The 20,586-nt window shown below is 53.2% G+C and overlaps 1 protein-coding gene across 4 annotated transcripts in view; it reads right to left on the reverse strand.

Annotated features, from left to right (window-relative positions):
- Positions 1-18,266, reverse strand: part of IRX5 (iroquois homeobox 5) — a 104,574-nt gene extending 86,308 nt beyond the window's left edge. For 2 of the 4 annotated variants that reach the window (XM_075008938.1, XM_075008940.1), the window contains exons 1-3: positions 17,456-18,265; positions 16,221-16,626; positions 15,277-16,032 (exon numbers count right to left, since the gene is read on the reverse strand). In XM_075008938.1, coding sequence (XP_074865039.1) covers positions 15,277-16,032; positions 16,221-16,626; positions 17,456-17,713 — 1,420 coding nt within the window. In that variant the 5' untranslated portion in view covers positions 17,714-18,265. Of the gene's footprint in view, positions 1-3,035; positions 3,098-10,135; positions 16,033-16,220; positions 16,627-17,455 lie in introns of those variants that run through there. The other 2 variants (XM_075008937.1, XM_075008939.1) reach the window with 2 other exon arrangements.
- Between the last annotated feature and the right edge of the window lie 2,320 nt (positions 18,267-20,586).

Here is a 20,586-nt window from a genome sequence, read left to right on the forward strand (position 1 = left end):
ATAAAAGCACATTGAACTTGGTGCCTTCAAACAGAAAATTTCCATTTTTGGTTTCAACAAAGCAACATTTTCTGATGGAAAACCATTCAGTTGTAAAAAATTTGACCAGCTTGAGTAACATTTCAATATTTGTCATTCATGAGTAACCATTTGGATAGCTTTTTCCACTAGCTCACTTTTCTGTAATGTGCACAACATGTAATATTTATCCTTGCAAGGGGCTAACAGACTACCAATTGTTTAGCTGGGACTGACACACATATATTTCCCATGTGTGTTTCATGACTTCGTACACAGGCTAGCACAGTGGTTCTCAGCCAGAGGTATGTGGACCTTGGGAGGTACACTGAGGTCTTCCAGGGGATACACCAACTCATCTAGAGATTTGCCTAGTTTTCAACAGGCTACCTGAAAAGCACTAGTAATGTCAGTACAATTGAAAAGTTCATCTGGACAATGACTTGTTTCTACTGGTCCACATGCATTATGCTGAAAACTAAGTACCTATAATATTTATAGTCAAAGTAATTTATAATTATATGGTTGTGACAGGGCCAAAACCCACCTCTTGTGAGCACCAACTCTGATCATGTGTCTGTCTGTGTTCTGTATTGTCTGGTGACGCCCTTTTTGTGGTTCTCAGGTGGTTTTTCTAGCCCCATCTGCAGCTCTGTCTTTAAATAATTTCAGCCCTGGTATGAGCCTGTATCTCTAAGGTTCCTCAGGTTCAGTCTTCAGCCAGTCTGAGCAGTCAGCCAGAAGCCTCTCATTCCCATGCTCCCTGCCCCCGTTAGCTGTTGTTGTGCTACAGTTGCTTCAGGCAACTGGGACTCCAGTCAATCTTCTCAGAGGTCTTAGTAGCATGTCAACCCAACAACTCCTGACAGCACTCTCTTGCTCTGGTCTGCCACTTCCTTTTATATGTCCTTTCTCGGCCCTGATTGGTTGATTCCTGTGCAACCACTATAACCTGCTATGAGGACCTTTCCACTGCTCCCTTCAGGGATGTGTGCGACAGAGCCCTGAGGTCTCCAGCAGGGGGCCTTTGGGCTCAGTACAGCCCTTCGCAACGAGTAGAAATTAAAACTAACAATTTTTAGTGATAGCATGCTGTAACTTGTATTATTATAATTTTATAAGCAAGTAGTTTTTAAGTGAGGTGAAACTTGGGGTACTCAAAATATATTGAACTCTTGAAAGGGGTACAGCAGTCTGGAAAGGTTGAGAACCACTGGGCTAGCATGTAAACAGTCATTACTAAGATGTGGCTTGCATGTAGTTTCAGCGCTAGGATGGTGAAGAGTGTCTGCCTTTGTAGTTGACATTAGTCTATGCTACCAGCTGATTTCAAAACATACTAAAAGTAGTGGCTGCACTTACCCTGATATCAACTTATGATTTCTGCCCGAGTGGAACGTTTCAGGCCCTCAGTACAGGCTATACTGGGACTGAAGCACTCTGTGCTCTCTGGCATTTCCCACCTGATTTATGGTCCTTTGGGGACTGAAGCCAGCTGGCATAAATTAGAGCAGTGGAGAAAATCTGAGAAAATGTTTGCGAATCTGGGTCCTAGTGTTTTGGGTTTAACATTCTCTCTTAAGGGGCTTTATCAAAGACATTTTGAAACTGTCAGCCACTCTACTGTTACCCTTCATCCACTACTGAATTGCCATTCTTCCAGAGCCAAGATTTTCCTTCACAGAATCCTTGTTGGTTAGTTATTTTCATGTTATGCTCATTTAAATGTTTACAGTTCTATTTTGAAGGCTGCTGTTATGACTCATGGGTCTGCTATTGGGAGGGCTGGGGAATGTGTGAAGCTAAGTAAAAGAAGCACACTTGCTACCCTCCCATCCTTTCGTTTAATGATAAATTTGCAGTAAATGAGCTACTTTAGTCTTAAGTTCTTTCAGGACCTCTGGGCTGATTGAGTCCTACTGAACCATTGCTTGTGGTTTGCCTATTTGTTGACATCCCACATTTCCCATGACCTGCATAGTGGCAGGAACTTGGATGGACATGTTTATATTTCACATGTGTTTCATGACTTTGTATACAGGCTAGCATATAAATGTTATCATTATTAAGATACAGCTTGCCTGTAGATTAGCTAAACCATTGGTAGCCAAGCAGTTTTCCCCATTATTATGTAACTGAGACCTGTCATATCAGATAGAAAGTGATCTACACCCATGGGCAGAGTCTCATCCTAATTTGCAAGAAAACTACATTCATTACAAAAAATCTGTGTAACAGGAAAACAACAGGTGTCTGGGGTTTGTTAGAGATTTCATGGTGTCTTTCTCAATAGCTTCCAATTGGGAAATAAGGCTGCTTGTCCTGGCACAAAGAACATATTCTAAGGTTCTGACTTTTTAAAGGAGGACATCTGTTTTGAAACTATAGTGAATTTTCACGGTTTGATTTTTGCCCAGCTATACCATGTGAGATGCCTCATCCTCCCTTGCATCTCACCATGTAGGAGTATGCATGATTGTTCCAAAACCATCTTCTGAAGGTGTAATTCATTGCAAATGTACTGTAGCTTCTTGGAGGGTGTTTCTTCTTTCTGGTCACGCTGGCTCCACTCACTAAAGTCAGCTTTGTACATCAAGCTCTTCACAGAGCTCACATTAAAGTTGATCTACCTCCATCTATTAACCATTCACTCTATGGCATAGCTTTGTGGGCCCTTTACACATAGTAGTTTGCTTGTTTTTCTGTAAGAACAGCTTTTACTATGTGATAATGTGATCTTCTGAAGCCTATTCTGCATTAATGATACAAATCAAAATGAGCTGTGATGAAGAACCTGAGGAGCATTTACATTTCATACATGAATACATGTAAACACAGCTCTTAGCAATGGCAGAATGTTCTGTTTCCTGGCTCTGCTTTGGCACACTTTATCTGATTACTGCTCAAATAGCATACACTTCACAAGGTCAAGAACTATATCAAGCTGGGATCCTCAGTGCTTTGGCATGGAAGTGCAAATGGGTACTGTTCATTTCAGAAAGTGTTTGAAAGTAAGGCAGAAGTTTTCAATGTCATTTTTCCACTGTTGGTTTCAAAGACAAAATCAATGGGGTCCCTCCTGCAAAGGAGAAGTCAGAGGATCAGCAGAAACATTATTTAGTCCTACTTTCAGGCAAAAGAAAAGTATTTTTTCCTCTTTTCCCTGTGCACCATTACCCCTCACCTCTGACCTAAGAAAGACTTTACGTGGTGTCATAATTTAGCAAATTACTTCCTCAAAGGAAGGTCAAACATTTTACCATTGGATCAATAGGAAGCAACTTACAAATCATGTGTATTGATCATTGTAATCATTCAGAGGAATGTAGGGCAGACACTAAAATCACACGCACTTAGTCTTAATTGCCCACATTAAAGCAATTATGCCCCAAAACTGTCATTGTCTAATGCTATGCACACTATGCAGCTTGGTAGCTTTTAGCAATACATATTTAATCTTAAGTCAGCCTTTTAGGGCTGCTGCACTAAAGACCTACAATATTGCTGTAATTATGCAGATATAGCTACGCCTTTTTCTCATCAGAGTGTAAGATCTTGTTGCTATCCCGGTGGGGAGGAGAGAAAGACACTAGTGTTGCAGCTGGCATTCAATATGTATATTTTACAGCTGCACTATGTGCTAGTGACACGGGTACCAAATGTGACCTGAAATTGCTAATGAACAGAGAGCATTTGTAAAAGCAGTCACAGGTCAAGGACTTGAAGATAAAACTTGTTGAGCTGTATGTTGATGGTAGGTTTGTGTCAGGGATGTTATTTGAACGTGTTTATAAACATTCATTTCTCAGGCGATAATTTTAGCTAAAAACTTCTCAGACAACTAGACAAGCACCAGTTTGCCAGCATTAAAATAAATGTTTTTTTCCTCTTTTAAACATCAGGTTGGTTATGTCAAAGGAGCCAAGGTACGGTCAGGCTCAAGTAATGTGTGCTTTGTTTCCACAAATGCTGCCCTGAAGAGAGCTGTCAGGGATTACTTGTCGTGGTGCTACAGAAATCATTTCAAAGCAGGACTATGGAAACAAAAATGTATTTTTGACCTATGGATCCCAAGCAGTTTTGTAAATCTTTTCTATCGAATGTAAAGCACTCTTAGATCCCAGACAAAATTTTCTCCAACTGTGCATCCTCATTGCTGGCTGGAAAGTGGGGTGGTGAAGGGTAAGGGCTTCTGATCCCTAAGGAGGGTCCCCCCATTTCAGGGGTACAAGTCCAGGTAGCAGATTTGGTACAAAGGCTTAAGGAAGGAACATGCTGTCATGACAGGAGATGGAAGCCAACCCTCTGCTCCCTCCCAGTGGATTCCTGGTGAAGCTGTTGGACCCTTGCAACAGCAGGGTCCTCTGATGCCTAGCCCAAGGTAGTAGATCTCCTAGGCAAGGTGAAGCAGTGAATCCGGAGGGCTGGCTGAAAGTCTCCGCCCTTCCTGCTGCTTTGTCTGACCTGGGCCTTTCACCTTCCCAATCCTGACTAAGCAACACTTCCCAATTTACGATAGCTGAAGTGTGATGGGGGTACAGGAAAAGCTAAGGGAGGGTTCACTAACCACCATGCCCACAAAAAAGCTGCTGTGATCTCCAAGCCCCTTTTGTACTCTAATCACCTACTTCTCTCAGCTCCCCAGATTCTCAGATGACCCACTGCCCAATTCTAGTAAAACCATGAACCATTCTTCAGAACAGGATCTGACTCTTCAGAACCTCAGGAATAGCCCCTCAACAGGCGAGTGCTTCTTTATACCTGGGAAGATATTTAGCTTCAGCCCTCAAACGAAGGAGAGCGCTGGGGGCGAAACAGCAACTGTAACATAAACACCAGCTTGAGCTGGTGAAGAAGGTGATCCTGTTCGGAGGCCTGTGTTCGGCTGGCCAGGGGCAACTCCAGAAACAGAACTGCAGGTAGCGTGCGCATCAATCCCTACCTGAGTGTAGTTAAGTGGGTGTTGATGAGTGGACAGTGGGTTAACCGAGCGGTGCTTGAACTGTCTCTACTGCCAGGTGAATGCTCCCCACGCGTGTGAAGCTTTTACCACTCGGGACTCTCGCCTGGCTTGTCAGGAGCAGAGCTCAGATGTTGCTCAGACTTTGCGCTGGAGCCAACGGGCCTGTTCAGGCGCTTGGCGCAGTCAGCTGAGCTGGAAGGAACCTGACCACGTGCGCCGCCCCGCTCGTTCCAGCCCGGCCGGTTGAAGGCATAGAAGGCCCCTCAATGAGCTCCCCGCACGTGCGATGGCCTCGCTCCGAGCGCGGCCCTAGGAGAAGGGGCTGTAGCGCGCAGGCTCCCAGGGGTGAGCGGCGGGAGACGCCGCCTGTCTTCGCTCTCGCGCAAGCAACAATGACGTTGTTTGCTCGCTCCCGGCTACGCGCCAAAGGCGCCTTGTCCCCCCCCGCTCGCACCTGATTTGGTTTCTCTCTTCTTCCCACTCCAGCGGTCAAAGGGGCGGAGGAGGCGAAAGCTGAGCGGATCCGTCCCCGCAGCTCCTTCCCTCCCATTTCTCAGTTACCCGCTTCTCAAACGGGCCCTTTGTCTGCGCGCTCCCCTGACGTTGCCTCTGTTACACGGAGCTATTCCTCGGGTCGTGCGGGTTAAGAGGGGGCTGGAAAGGAGATCACATTGGGCTTGCTTTACGCAGCCATGCAGCATCAGCCCCCGCGGCCAAGCGCGGGGAGATACACTACTCCTGTTTGATGAGCAGCAGGCCAACAAATTCATTAATCATCATTTTGTGCCTCATCAAACACTTCCCAAGTTCCTTCATGGGAGTTATACAAATTAGGCGGTGAAAAGGCAGTAATTTTAGCTTAGCTAGGTAAGTGCTTTTTGATTGCCTTCCCGAACAATGCTCCCCTTGACAAGCTAATAAATCAGCCCTTTCGGAATCAGAAGCGCAGCCAGCGCGAACAATAACGCCGCATAGTTTGTGCGCCGATTTCAGCTGGAAAGACCTAAGAGGATGAGCTGGGATCAAAGTCTCCTACTTGATTGCGGAGCGAAAGCTTCCCTTAGGCAGGGCGCGAGGGGTGGGGCTTAATCAATTAACGAGCTTTGCAACAGGAGGGCTGAGGCTCCCACAGCGGTGCGTCAGGCGGCCTTGTGCGCCCCAGCCCTAGTCCCGCGGTGGTGCGGGGGCAGGCGGCCGCTCCGGCCCCACCTGTGAAATATATCCCGGGTGGACAGGTGAGGGCGGGCTGCAGTTGTCAGGAGTTGCCAGGGAAACTCGGAACAGAGACTGTGTTTCATCTGCGACCAATTGCTTCCTGGGGTGTTTCAGGTATTTGCAGAGTAGGTTTAGATTGGTTGGGTGACTTTCCCGGGGAAAGCCTTCGGGGGTGCGGGCTTATCTTTCCTTCCAATTGCTGCCTTTGACGGGAGCATCCTTTTTAACTGGGCCGTAAATCATTTCGCTAATCAGCTGTCAACCGCCAACGCGCATACGCTGGCATTCAGCCGGAGGATTTGTTTTGGAAGGCCTTTAGCAACCAAAACTGTGTTCGTATCAATAACCGTCTGTTAACGTCTCCTGCAGAGGGATGTAGAACACAGAGAAGAACAAGGCGAGACAGCATTGAAGGGGGATAGTTTCGGAGGTGGGCATTAGCTGCCTGTTGACGCAGACCCGCCCCAGGCTAAGGTACGCTGACAGTTTTAAATAGGAAAAGCCGCAGGCTTTGGTTATTAAATATCAATAGAACTGGCCACTATATATTGTGGCAGGTAAGTGAGTTAACACGGGCGAGGCGCTGGGTTCCAGTTAACAGTACTGCTGATTCCCCTTCTCCCAACACCACTCGTCCTAATAAGCAGCAAACAATTCCTCTGCTCACATGTGGTAAAGGGCAGGCGTCCTCTCAACTAGTCTAGACCCAAGGTATTTTAAGTACACTGTGTCTCTTCTCTGCATTAACTTCTCTTCCACACATCAGTGCATACCTCTGAAAATAACTTGGCAAACTAGGAGCCCGTTTATCTCTTATCTTGGGAGCTGATCCAATTAAATAAGTGCGCATTTAAAGTCGTATCCGTCAGCAGCCATGAGTGTGGGGAGTTCTGCTGTTTGCTTTAAGCAAGTAAATCAATTTCAGGGGGAAAGAAGTGGCCGGGCAAAATATACCAGACAATGCGAGCGAAGGCTGATTACAGCAGCCCCTGAAGTGAAGGTGGGAGGCGAAAGACATCTAAAAGTAATAGCCGGGGACAGGGGAATGTCAGCAGAAGGTGTCTGCGAAGACCTGCGTTAATCACGACGTGTCTTTCGTAAGTCTACATTAAACAACACGAAGGAAGAACGGATCTCGGTGGTTATTCCCCAGCAGCCTGCACCAGCCAAGCAGACCTGTTCTCAGAACTCCGAGCAAGTTCCAACATGCTCTAATTATAGCAGAGGAGTAACAGTGTGCTGAGGACATCTAGTTTCTGGTAGCTGGGGGTGAACTGATTTCTGAAGCTTTTACAAGCAGGCTATCAAACCACTAGCCTGCTGTACGTCGTTCCCTGGCGCGAGGTTTCCTGTCAGTCAAAGCACACTGAAGGCTTTCCAAACACGAGGCATTTATTTATTTTAAATCAATGGAGTCAACGTACAGAGCATTAAGTCCGGATCTTTACTTGTCTTGCTCACCTACACATGGTTTTGCCACTGGAAATAGAGCCAGCCGACGCTCTTAAAAAGGAAGGAGGAGAAAAGTTAGCCAACAGAAAACAAAGGACGGGAAGGCTTCGTTAAAGCCCTGCCACCCTAAGATGCAGAGTTCGTCCCTTTGAGTCTCAGCCTCCCTGCAGAAACGTTGCACGCTTTCCGGAAACAGCAACAGCTCAGTTCACTAACTCCTGCTCTGCCGCTCTTACTGCCCTGATGGGGTTCTGCAAATTACCACTAAAAATAATGCAGATTGCTTTCGTGGGAGCTAATTAAAACGATTAAACAAATCCACCGCCCTCAAAGAAACTACCTGCGCCAACGTGATTTTTCTGTCTCCTGAAGTATTTGCTGGGAGGGGTAAAACACCTCCTGGGCCAAAGTAACACGCAGACCCGTTTAACACGCGTGTTTTAGCGGTGTGTAAGGCGGCAGGAGATGGATAATCTGTAGGTAGGATCGCTAAATAATTAGTTCAAAATGCTGCTTGCTGCCAGGCCCGGCTTGGAAGCGCTTTCCAAACCCTCCCTGCTGGGTTGCTCTGCAGAGCCGTGCTTTACATTCCCGCTTCTGGCCCCGTGGAAGTCCAAGAGCGTACTGGGTCCGCACGGATCACAGCCTCGCGCTGGGGCGGCACACCCGGGGAGCAGCCAGGGCCGGAGCGTTGAGCGAGCCTTGCTGCCCAGTGCAGTGACAATCACACTCCCGCCACCAAGGGCGGTTCCCAGGCGTCTAGCGCGCAGGGGCTCGGCCCAGCTGGGCAATCGGCTGGTCCCTCACAGCTGCCTCGAACCTCTCGGGCGGGGTGGGCTGAGCTGCACGTGGGTACTGCGCTGCCCGGCTGGGGCGGCAACTGAACTGCGGGCGGCCGCGTGATGCGGGTGTGGATTGCGGGCAGCGCGTGCCACGTGCGGTCTGAGGCTCTGGGCCTCCTTCTGCTGTACCCGGCGCTACACCCGCACTGGGGCAAGCGCAGTCCGTCCTGGCGTTTCGTGCGGGAAGCCGAGTCTGCCGCCCGCCCGCGGGGAAACCTGGCCAGGCTCGGGCCCCACGTGGAAGCTGGAAGCCGGCAGGGGAAGGCGCGGTGCTAATTAATAGCTGGTTCCAGGCGAGGAGCCTCTTCCCGAGCAGCGCTTCCTTCCGAGCTGTCCGACCGCTGCGCGCCCCAGCGTAACTCCGAGGTTCAGGGACACAGGGGCTCGGGCTGATGGGGGTTTGTGCTTAGGGCTGAGCTCCCCGCCGAAGCGCTGGGAAGTAGCCGGCCGGGCCCGCTCGCGCTGCAGCCAGCCGCGCTTACTCATAAAAATTTGTAAGGCGGCTTGGTTTTGGCAAGCAGGGGCGCAAGGGCAGTCGCGGAGCTGCCTCGGGAAGAGTCAACAACTTGCTCGGACAAATGCTGTTTAAAGCCCCGGCCTGCGTACAGGGTGGAGGAATGCTGGGGGGACAATAAACCATCTGTCAGCTACAGGTTCGTTTCGTGGCGAGAGGTAGCAGTGAGGGGGTGATTTATAGCGATTGTGATTGAGAAGATCTCGGCTCAGACTGTCTTTGTCGGAGCCAAGTAAAAAGAAACAGCTGGCTTGAATTTTTAGCACCCATAATTAATTAAGAGCTTCGTTCCTGGGATTTGATGATTCAATAAAGCTAGACCCTTATTCCCCTGTGCGGTTTCAGTGAATATCTACTTCCCTCCAGTTCTTTTGCGTCCCCAGATAGGGCAGATTAACGCTTTCTTTCTGTGGCCGAGAGGGTGCAAATGCCTCAAGATTGCATCGGAGGCCCACACAAAAGGTAAATTCAAAACTGCCACTTGTTCCCTGCAAAGACTCCTCGTTCCCCGCTCTTGATGTATTTGTGCCAGGTTGTAAAGAAAGCGGAGGGGGAAGGAAGAATTAACATATTGCTCATTTGGAAAAACAGCCGGTTCTGTTTTGGGTAACACTTGTTCCACGGCCAGCCCCAGATGTCCTTGCTAATAATCTAAGCAAGTCATACAAAAGGCGGATGCGGGGAGGGGGACGGTCTTTTTCCACTTTCTGCGCTGAATCCGATTCCGCGCTGGGAGCCGCGAGGACGTTTCGCTCGTGGTTTGTTAATGTGAAGCCGGCCGTAAGAAACCCGGCTTCTGCATCCGTGTCATAACAGTAATTAACAGCACAGGGCTCTGTTTGTCAACAGACCGGAGCCTGCCGATTAAACAGCCGAGCTGCCCGCAAGCAGCTGAGCGAGCTGCGGTGTTGGGTGTCTGGCTGCCATTGCCAGCGTCTCGTTTGCGCTACTCTACCTTTTTGACCTCTGTTAACTCCCTTTCTGCATCTTATCTCCTGTCGAGCCGGCGCTTGGGGGGGTTTCACGCGCACACCGGCCGGCTTTGGAAAGGGGCGGGGAATCCGTTTGAACAAGGGTGCCCTTGCCTCGCTGGGGCGGGCTAACTGTTCTTTCGGCCCTGCGGGGCAAGTGCTTCCCTCGCGCTGGAAGAGCTGATACCTGCTTCCCAGGCGGGTACCGCTTCTCGCTGGAGGAAGGGGGTAAAACAACCCTGGAAGCCAAGTGCAGCGGACTGGCTCTTCCACGGCAAGCTGCACCCCCGATCCCCCCACGCTCACCGGCAGGGGCCATTCAAACTGCGGCAGAAGCCGGGCGGGTGCCCCGCAGGCGGCCAGGGAGCCAGGCTCAGCCCAGTCACTCACTGACTCTCGCCCAAAAGCGGGGAGCGGGGGCGGCGAGGGACACCTCGCCCAGAGCTGCGGCTCGCTGCCCTCCGGGGCTTTTATGCCCGTTCTCCTGGTGCACTTAACACGTGCGTCTGCCTGCCCGTCCCTCGCCTCCTGCGCCAGGGCGACCCAGCCCTTCCCGCGGGGGAGTCAGGCGCTGCCGCCGGCGCAGGGAACGGGGCAGCGGGCGGAGGGTTCCCGAGCAGCTCCTCGGCGGTAAAGAGGCGCCAGGGTTGCGCCTCGGGGTCCCGGGGAAGCGGACCCCGCCGCCCAGCGCGGGAGAGGGGCCAGGCGAGGGCAGTTTGAACCCCCCGCTCGGGGCTGGAGCAAGGCCGCTGAGGGCTTGGCTCCCCGCCCGGTAAAGCACGGGGGTGCCCCCGGTTTGCCGGTGAGACGCGCCCGCAGCGACACCCTTCACCGGCCGCTTCCCCACCCTCGAACCCGAGGGGGCCCTGCGGGGCCGGCGTGGGACGCTGTTAAGGGTCTTGGCTGGTTCCCTTCCTGACGCTGAGGACGGGAGAAGTCAGTGCAGGCGGAGCGAGCCGGGGCGGGTCCGCCTGCGTGTCCCTCCAGCCCCCCGCGAGAAGGGAGCCAGGGGAGGGATGCTGCTCCCCGGGGAGAGGCCCCTGATGCCAGGGCCCGCGGTCTCCTGCCTTTCAGCCAGGCCAGGAGCAGGGCCAGGCGGCCCCGGAGAACTCGGGCCAGGCCCGCCCAACTTCGGCCAAGTCTGGCGGGCTTAGGGGGCTGCCGCTGGCGCCTCGGCCCGGCTTTACGGTGAAGTCGCCCGGCAGAGGAAGGCGCAGAGGGCTTGTACCTCGCCGGCAGCCTGGCCCTGCTCTGCGCTCGGCGTCACACGCTTGTTCCGCGGGCGGCCGCCCTAGGCAATCCTTTCGCCCGGCCCGGCCCGGCCCGGCCCGAGCGCTCCGGGGAGAGCAGCGCGCTGGCGGCCAGCCCTGGGCCGGGGCACGGGCTGACCCACGCGCGTTCCTCCCACTCGCCGCCCACAGCAGCTCGGCCCCAGCTGTGCCGCTCAGCACCTGCCCTGCGCTCCGCTTCTGCGGCCGCTGTCGCCTGGCCGCGCCGCCTCCCGGGGCCGAGAGGAGTAAAAACCCGCGTGGGGTGGGGGGACTGGGGTGATGTCAGACCCGCTGCCTCTTTGCCCCTTGTTCGTGCTCTGCGGCCAGAGCGCCCCGCAGGCGCTGAGAGCGGGCGGGGGGCGGCCTAGAAGCAGCCGCCGGCCCTTCGGAGAGGAGCCCGCTTCCCCCGACACGGCCCAGCCGGGCGCCGTGACTCGGCCAGCAGCAAAATGCCCCGCTCTCCCCCTTGCCCTGGGCCAATGGGGGTGACATTGGGGCGTCCTGGGACGACGCAGCTGAGAACAAAGCCGGAGAGCCCCGGAGCTCAGCGGGCCCGACACCCCGCAGCACCGGGCGCCTGGTTACGAGAGCGCGCTGGTTGTCGTTCCCCGCCCGCTCTGCCTGTAAGTGTCTAGTCCCATCCCGGCAGCCGGGAAACACCGCGGCGCTCTACAGATCTGCGGCAAGAAGAGTTACAACGCGTGTTCGTCACGACAAAAACACAACCAAACGGCTCCACGGCCACGGGGGTGGCTGCGGCGCAGCCCGGGGCGAGGGGAGCCAGATTTAGAAGTGTGCCAGCCAGCGGGCCTGGATTTCCCGATTTAACCACCGAAACTTGCGCCAGACGGCTGGGAAGGAGCTGAACCTAAATAAGAGATTCCCATAGAGAGAGCTCAGAAAAGTTACATCTTCATTGCCAGACTGGGAGGTCATCTCAACCTGTCACATGATTTAAATGCTGCGTTTCTTTCGGCATAAAGAATGACTCTTTCCTAGCCTTTAATTGGCAGGGGAAACAAACAATGTTCTGCTTCAATTTTAAGACCAGTAAAATGACAGTCAAGATTTGGTGTAAGAGAGGGGAAAGAGGGAAACTCGGAACTGTTTTATTAAACTGACCAGCTACACCCGGAGTTAAGACGTAACTAGGCAAAAAATAGGGGACAAGCTGAATAGCTGCAACCTCGAAGAGTTGGATTAGTTCCCTTAGGAATTTATACATCAAACGAAAACCCGATTGAGATTGCTGATAGACCTATTCAAAACACCCCTTATTATAAGGAACCTGTTTGTTTAAAAAAACCGGGATTCCTAAATTTATTCCCAAAGCAGTTTTTCGGAGATAGAAAGATCACATGGGGGAAAGTACACAGTGACATTAAAAAAACAACAACAACGCTAAATAAGTACAGAAGATTCATTTTGGGGAGGCTTGTTTAACTGTATAACCTGTTGTCTCCAAACCACTATTGTGGGGGATTATCAAATATTTTATTCCAATGAGAACGTTGTAACTTTTATATGGAGGGTTTGTATTATGTCCATCTTTTAAGAAGTGCTTGAGAGATTAGCTTTTATGGAATACTGATTTTTTATTTATTTATTTAGTCACGAGCTGATGCCACTGTTTTATAGCTTATCTATCAGAATTTACCGAACTTTCTCGTAATTTAAACGAGGCAAGAGAGTTAAACAAATCTGATCTATTCCCAACCCCTTCCCCACCCTCCCACCCCCGAAGAGCGGCTCAATATAATTTTTCCCCTGTGTCAATAAACGATCCGATTGTGGAATTCAATTTTTTTAAAAAACATTTATAATTTATAAAGTGACAAAATAACATACTTTTATCCCATGAATATTTGATTATTTACACTTTCAGTTTGAAACATTTTTGACTTTAAACCAGATTATCTACAAAGGTGGTATAGCAAGTGAACATTTACTGTATATTTAAAACATAATATACAAACTCTGACTTAATAGCCCATCAAATGTAAATATGCAAGAATAAACCTGTTACAGCTAATAAATAGCTCTGACAAAGTTGAAGCGATTACAAAATAATTATCTGCCTTGTAAAAACGAAACAAAATAATTTAAAAATATAAAATGGGTGTTTCAGTACCATTGCGTTTACATGGTACCAGACAGAGCCCAATCAAACTCATCTCATTGATATGTTCTTAGAAAACTGCCCACAAAACCCGATGTGATTTGTTCCCAGAGCGTTGGGATGTAACAGTTTTTGAACGTTAGAAAATTTGCTCTGGAATGAAAGGCTCCTCGATTAACTGCAAAGACAGGGGAAGTCAAGATTTGAGAACCTGAAATACCCGTGGGAGGTAGTTTGAAGCGCAGGCTTCAATTAATGGCCAATATCTAAATTAACTGTAAATTTCCTTTTCTTTTGACTTTGGTTTTAAAGTGTTGGCGGTGGGGGGAGACTTTTGTTAATGGTTAAAAATTACTACTTTTTAAAAGTAATTACCGAAAAAACAAAAAAAGCCAAAATGGCTCAACTGATGAGAGCATTAAACTTGCCTCGCCTAATTTGTACCTAATAAAGCGGAAATCTCTCTTCCTTTGTTTTCGAATCATATAGTGAAGTTGTGTGTTTGAAGACTCCTTTATTACGTTTTGATTCTCCACTTTCTCTCCCCTTAACACCAGTTTCAAAGTGGGTAGGTTTGAAATCCAGGACAAGTGTGACACCTACCTGTGAATGAGGGAAAGATTCCAATGAGACCCTCAACCTCCCTTCATATATGGTAATCTCCGGACAGACAGATTTACAAATCCTATGAATGTTTGCAATATGTAGCGGCGATGAAGCACTAATTTAATCAAATTAACCAAATATATCAATGCAAAATTCTGGTGAGGGTGGCAAGGGGGGAATCTTTCCCCTGGTGTACATTTTAATGTGTATTCCCTGGTTCTCTTGTTAATAACTCTGCAGCACCTTTGAAATAATAAGGGCTAAATCTGGCATAAAATCGAACTCATTAGCAAAGTTCACCAGCTGATTACTTTGCATAAAACACGACACTGATTGGAAGTAATTAGGTTAAAAGCTGGTACTGTACTTCGATTTGGTGTTTCTATTATGTGATTTTTATATATTTGCTAATTTAATCTCTTGCTCATAATCTCTTACTCGTTTTCTCTCTTATACCACCTTTTCATTGTTTGACTACTTTTACCCCTACAATTAGCCTAAATTACCACAACAATTAGGCACTCTTGTTAAAGGTTCCCAGCATTAAGAAATCATCTCTCACTTTGACAATTAGTTGTAGGAATGCAATGCTTTCAATTACACTCCACTTTTTAAACAAAGTAGCATTTTTAGAAGGCGGAGAGTCGGTTAGTCGCCATTTATTTGTATGTATTTTCTCGGTGAAAAAGCAAGTGGTTTTGATTTTGCGAAAAATCTTCTATTAATTAAAATATTCCCATTTATAACTTGCAACCGCAGGGTTTTTAATCTAATAAATCTGACTTATTCCTTTATGTATTTTGCTTTAGCTCACACCCAGGGGAAAAAAATCAATAGGCGGCCCCCCCCAAAAAAAAGTGAAAATAAACTTGTGTATATATAATATAGATATTTTAAAATTATGAAACAATTCGGGAAAAGACACAAATGTATATATTTATATTACGGAAAAAACAACATTAATGCCTGTACAGATGTCTTGATTTCATAAGTTACTTCAAAGATACTGTATTATCAATTTAAATACAAAAGCTACATTAAATATACAGAATAAGATTCAATACAAATCTTTCTCCTTTTGTGTATAATTTGTTTTGTTCGCAGTTGATTAAGACATTTCTGAGTTCTTTTAGGCTCAGCCATTTCCTATGAACTATAAACTTTTGGCTAAGAGCGTGTCTGACTTTTTGTTCTGTTTTTCTCCTGGTAGTGGAAAAATAACTGCCAAAGCATTCAATAAATTAAAAACCCCAAAGTGCCGGGGGAGCTATGGGAGAAGAAGGCAGTATTAAATGTTGGACATACCTTTCTTCAACTCGTAAGGTGAGTCTTTGCAAAGGTCTACTTGGGATTGGCTTCTGAGCATTTTAGTGTCTTTAGCCAAGGTCTCGGCTCGGTTTAGCATAGTCTGGTTTAATCCATTGAAATGGCTGCCGGGGGCGCCGGCGGCCGGGCCGCTGCCCGAGTGGCTGTGCAGGTGCCCAAACGTGCTGTAGTTCGTGTAGCCCGGATAGAAGGGCGAGGCGTAGTAGAGGGGCCGGGAGAGGACGGCGCTGCTGGGGAAGGGGGCCTGCGCCGAGGGGGACCGCGACGGGGAGTGCGAGCTGGTGCTGCTGCTGCTGCCGCCGGCCGGGGGAGGCGGCGGCCCCAGGCCCGGAGAGCCGTCGCTGCTGCTCTCCTTGGCTTTGTCCGCGGAGGTGGCGATCTCGGCCAGGGACCAGAGCTTGGGCTTGGCCAGGGCCTGCTGTGGCGAGTGGATCACCGACGTGCCGTGGCTGGCGGGGGCGACGGGGGGCAGCTCCCCCGCCTGGGGGGCCGCCGCCGCGGGGGGCCGGTACTGATGCTGGTGCGGGAGCTCCTCGCCGGCCGCCGCCTGCTGCAGGAGCCGACTGGCCGGGCACGGCCCCAGGGCCGAAGGGGCGGCCGCCTTGGGCGGCCCCGGCCTCTCCTCCGGGGGCTCTTTGCAATCCGAGTCGCTCAGGCCGCCCTCGGCCTCCGGGCCCGCCGGGGAGTGGGGCTCCCGCAGCCGCTCGCAGCCCGGCGCTGCCTTCGGCTCTCCGCCTGCGGGAAGGGGCGAGAGGAGGGGACAGAGTTTGCCGGGGCGCCCGAGGCCGAGTTCCCCTCCCCGCGCCGCCAGGTGCCCGGGGAGCCGAGGCCACAGGGCCGTGCCCCGCAGAACTACCCGCCGCGCCCGAGCCAGGCAGCTGCGCGCAGACCCTCCGCCCTCTCCCCCTTCCCAGCCCCCCTACCTGTCTCGGGAGCCTCCGCGTCGCCCTTTTCCTCCAGCTTCTGGGGCTCGTCCTCGTCGTTTTTCTCCAGGTCGATGTTCTCCTCCTCCTCCTCGTCCTCGCTGCGGTTGCGGGGCGTCCAGGTCATCTTGTTCTCCTTCTTGAGCCGCCGGCGGGCGTTGGCGAACCAGGTGGAGACCTGCGTGAGGGTCATCTTGGTGATGATGGCCAGCATGATCTTCTCGCCCTTGGTGGGGTAGGGGTTCTTGCGGTGCTCGTTCAGCCAGGCCTTCAGCGTGGCGGTGGCATCCCGGGTGGCGTTTTTCCGGTACGCTGGATCTCCGTAGGGGTAGGAGCCCAGGGGCGCCGCGTAGGGATGGTACCCCAGAGAGCCGGCCATGCCCGGGGTGTGGTCGTAGGGGGAGCCCTGGAGAGGGAGCGGGCAGAGCACACAGTGAAATCGCTAGTCCGGGAAGAGCGCAGCTGGCACCACGCACGCAGCCCGCGGGGACCCCGAGCAACCCCCGCTTCCCCGCACCGCTCCACAGCTCAGGTGTGGGACGGAGGCAGCTGCGAGGGCCGGGAGGAGAAAGGGCCGAGAAGTTTGGCGGGTGCGTGTCTGTGTGTGCCAGGCACACCCGGGGCCGGAGCGCGTCCGCTCCCCGCAGCCGGTGCCCACAGCCAAGCGCGGCCCGGGGGAAGCAGCTGCCCCGGCGCTCCGCTTCTGCTCGGCCGAGCAGCGGGCGAAGCAGCAGCGCGTGGCTCTGCAATGAGCACAACCTCCGCACCCGGGCACGGCCGAACTCCTCACCGCGCGCCGGGAAGCGAGCACGGGCGACGGCTCCCTGGGCAAAGGGCTGCGGGGGTTGCGCGGAGGGGGAACCGGCCCAGCCCGACTCGGTTGTCGTCCTCGCAAAACCAAACCCAGCGCAGTCTTCTCCCGCCAGCCGCGCCCGGGAGCGGAGCAAAGGGCCCCGAGCGCGGGACTCCGGCTCCGCAGGACAGGGCAGCCGGTGGAGCAGAGGAGCCCGCCGGCGGGGTTCCGTTTCCCGGCCCCGCGGCCGGAGCGGCGCTCACAGCTTCGCTCGCCGCCTGGCTCCCATCTGCCGCGCGCTGCCCGCCACCCCCAGCCCCCTCGGCAGAGCCATGCGGGACCCCGCCGCGCTGGGGGCCGATACCCGAGCAACCTGCTTCCCGCCGCGGAGCCCGGCTCCCTGCTCCAGCGCGGGCCGCCGAGCGGGCGCTGTTGCTCTTACCACGTACGAAGTGAAGGCAGCGGCTGCGGCGGCCGGGTCCGCGCCGTACTGGAGGTGGGAGTTGTAACCCGCCGAGGGGGCGGTAAAGGCGGTAGATCCGGCGTAAGGCGAGAAAGCGGAGCCCGAGGACGATCGCCCCAGTTCATCGGTCCTGGGGCCCGAGATGACGCTGGTGCTGTACGCCGGGCAGGAGTAGAGCGCCAAGGAGGCGGATGGCTGGTACAAGTAACCCTGAGGATACGACATGGCCAAGCACATACATATACCCGGGCGGCCGCGAGAGAGCCGGGAGCTGCCGCCGGCTTCGATCCGTCCGGGGGACTCTCGGCGCGCGCCAGGTGGGGCAGCGGGTGGGTTAGCCCGGCCCGGCCCGACCCTCGCTGCTAGTTCGCGGCTGCCTCTGCTCGCTCGCTCGCCGGGCTCCGTCCCCCTCGCGCGGAACGGCGCTTTTTTTACGAGCTCTGCCTTTGCCTGGGCGGAAGGTCCTGCCAAGATGCTAAGTTGGAAATTGAGGATTCTGACGCCTGCGACGCGGCGCTGCCAGGCTCCTCCTTCCCGGGGTGTTGTCAGTGGAAGAAATGGCAGGATCCTGCGGGGCTCGCCACAGCCAAACGCAACCAGCAGGACAGCCTCTCTCTCCCCCTCCCCCCTCGCCGGCTCAAGCGCGCCGGCCCCTGGATGCGATCACATCCCAGCCGGCGGAGAACAGCTCCAACTTTCTTCATTTGCTAGATACTGCGCGGAGCCATCGCGTTTCCCCCCTTGATTTATGGCCGGGCCGCGCGGGAACGCAAGCCAATCAGTTCAGCGGGAAGTATAGATTTAATAAGATTTATTATCCGTCCTCCCCCCGCCCGCGCGCTGCCCCCTCCCCCTCCCTGGGACACAGCCACGGCCCCTTAAAAGGGCGAGGGACGGTGGGGGTGTGAAATATATTTTCAATTTCAGCAAACTCCATTTTCAGCGGGGAAATCTCGGCGAGCGGCCGGGACGGGGAGACTTTTTAAATATGGCAACGTCTGATTCAGAGCGCGCCCCGCTCCCGGCGGGCGTGTGCCCACGGTAGGGAGTATGGTCCGAGTTATATTCGTCTCCCCGCCTTTTGCAAACGCTTCCGGGCCCGGAGCTGGTGGCTCAGCTCGGCCGGGAGCGGGGAACCTGTTGCATCCGTAAGGGGATGGGAAGTGCCGCCCTCGCCTCCTCCCTGCCACAGTGAACAAGGGAGCAGGGGATCTTTGCAAATAAGAGTGTTAGTGACTCATCAGGCTGCGACTTGCGCTGGAGGAAATGTAGACGTTTCTGTCCTCCCGCGGCACCGGCGGCGGGAGAAGGGCAGAGGGCCGGGCCGGGCCGGGCCGGCTTGGAGCAAAGCCTTCCCAGTGAGGGTTCACCAGCGGAGCTGGGAGAACAGACGGGTTGGTTTTTCGCTCGCTCTGAGACTCCTCAAAGGGCAGAGGCGAAAGCAGATTAAAACCATATGAACGGCGCTAAATCCCCGCCGATGAGCGGCTGTAATCTCGCCTGAGTCCCCCCGATAGATTTCCCACCAGACCATAGCCCGACTCGTTCCCTCCTCCCCCCGCTGCCCAGGCAAGCCGCTTTCCTCGCCATCTGTGGGCTCTGCCTCCGCCCATGCCTCCAACACACCCAGCTAAACCCCCACCCCCGGCGTGGCAGGGGGGAGGATGCCAAGCGCCGCTCTCACCAGCATCGCGTCCACATCTCTTGGTGCTTCTCCGAACCCGGCTGCGCTCTGCCCCTTACTGCTCCGCGCGCGCGTTCTCGCTACCCGCTGCCTGCTCCGTGCGCGCCGGCTGGAGAAGTTTTTGCTCCGCACGAGTCGGCTCGCGGTAGATCCGAGGCGGCTGCGACTGGAGTCAGAACCTGAGCTGCCTCTGCGCTTAGCGAGGAACCGCCAGCGGGTCCCCCAAAGGAAAAACGCCGCTGCCAACCGTAGGCAGAGCTCGGTAAACAAACGGCAGCCCGAGTGCTGAAGCGGAGCAGCCGGGCCCCGTTGGATTCCCGCCAGGCGCTGACCAGGGACAAGTCCTTGATAAGCAAAGTGGAGGTTCAAGCGAAAGGTTTTTCCGTCGAAAGCCGCGGCCGCCTCAGGCTTGGAAAAGGCGCAGGGACGCGCCTGGTAGTTGTACCCCTGTGTCAGCCCAGTGTGTCTCCCTTGTGGGGGTGGGGAAGCAGGGATGCTAAGGGAAGGGAGAGAGAAGAGTCCACTTTATTTCTTTCGTAATCCATTCAGGGTGGGGGGCGGTGGTGTAAGTGACTAGGCCTCCACTTGGGGCCCAGGGGGCGCTGGCAGCGACCCCTAGGTTGAGGTTCTCGAGCGCGCTCTCTGCCAGCCCTAGTCCCTGGCTTTTGCCGCGCGCGTTCTTCCGTGCGCTGCGCGTTCAGTCCTGCTAGTGCGCGCCCCCAAAACGAGCAGCAGTGACGTCAGAGTGCCTCAGTTCTGTACATCGCGCTCCCCTAGTTTCCAACTACCCGGAAACGACAAAACGCGGGTCCCCCGCCGGCGGAAGGTTTAAACCCCAGCAGCCGCCGCCAGCCTGCCCGGAGAGCGTGCCTTCCCCCTAGTTTTGCTATCCCGCTGGGCGGAAGAGGGGAGCCGGGCTGGGGAGCTGACGATCTCTTGCAGCAAGTCTGGGAATGGATTCAGAGCAGACAGCTCTCCACGGGGGTTCCTATCGATCCCTCTCTCTGCTCGCTGCTGCTAAGAAGGAGCCGTCTTCACCGAAAAGGGACTTTGAACACGTGGAAAACAGCACACATAAAATGTGAGGAACCTGGAGGGTTTTCCAGAGACAGGAGCAATGAAATGGAGCTATGGGCTGCAGCATTTTAGGGTAGAGAAATGCCTTCAGCGCAGGGAACACCCGAGTGAACGGGTGATTGTGGCACTGACCACAAACCAATTTTTGCGACGGTTGTGTTATATTTTCAAGCCAGCTGTGGGAAACCCAACAGCTCTCCCACAGCCCTGCCCCCTTCAAACTACGCCGGACAACCAGCTCGTTGTTGGACGTGTGCTCACGACAGTGGCACATATACAGAAATTGACGCCGACATAGCCCCGAGAAAAAGCAATTGCCCTCTGATTGCTTTTCACCTCCTTGCCGCCC

This window comes from Carettochelys insculpta, chromosome 14, assembly GCF_033958435.1.
Source record: "Carettochelys insculpta isolate YL-2023 chromosome 14, ASM3395843v1, whole genome shotgun sequence".
Classification (NCBI taxonomy): domain Eukaryota; kingdom Metazoa; phylum Chordata; order Testudines; family Carettochelyidae; genus Carettochelys; species Carettochelys insculpta.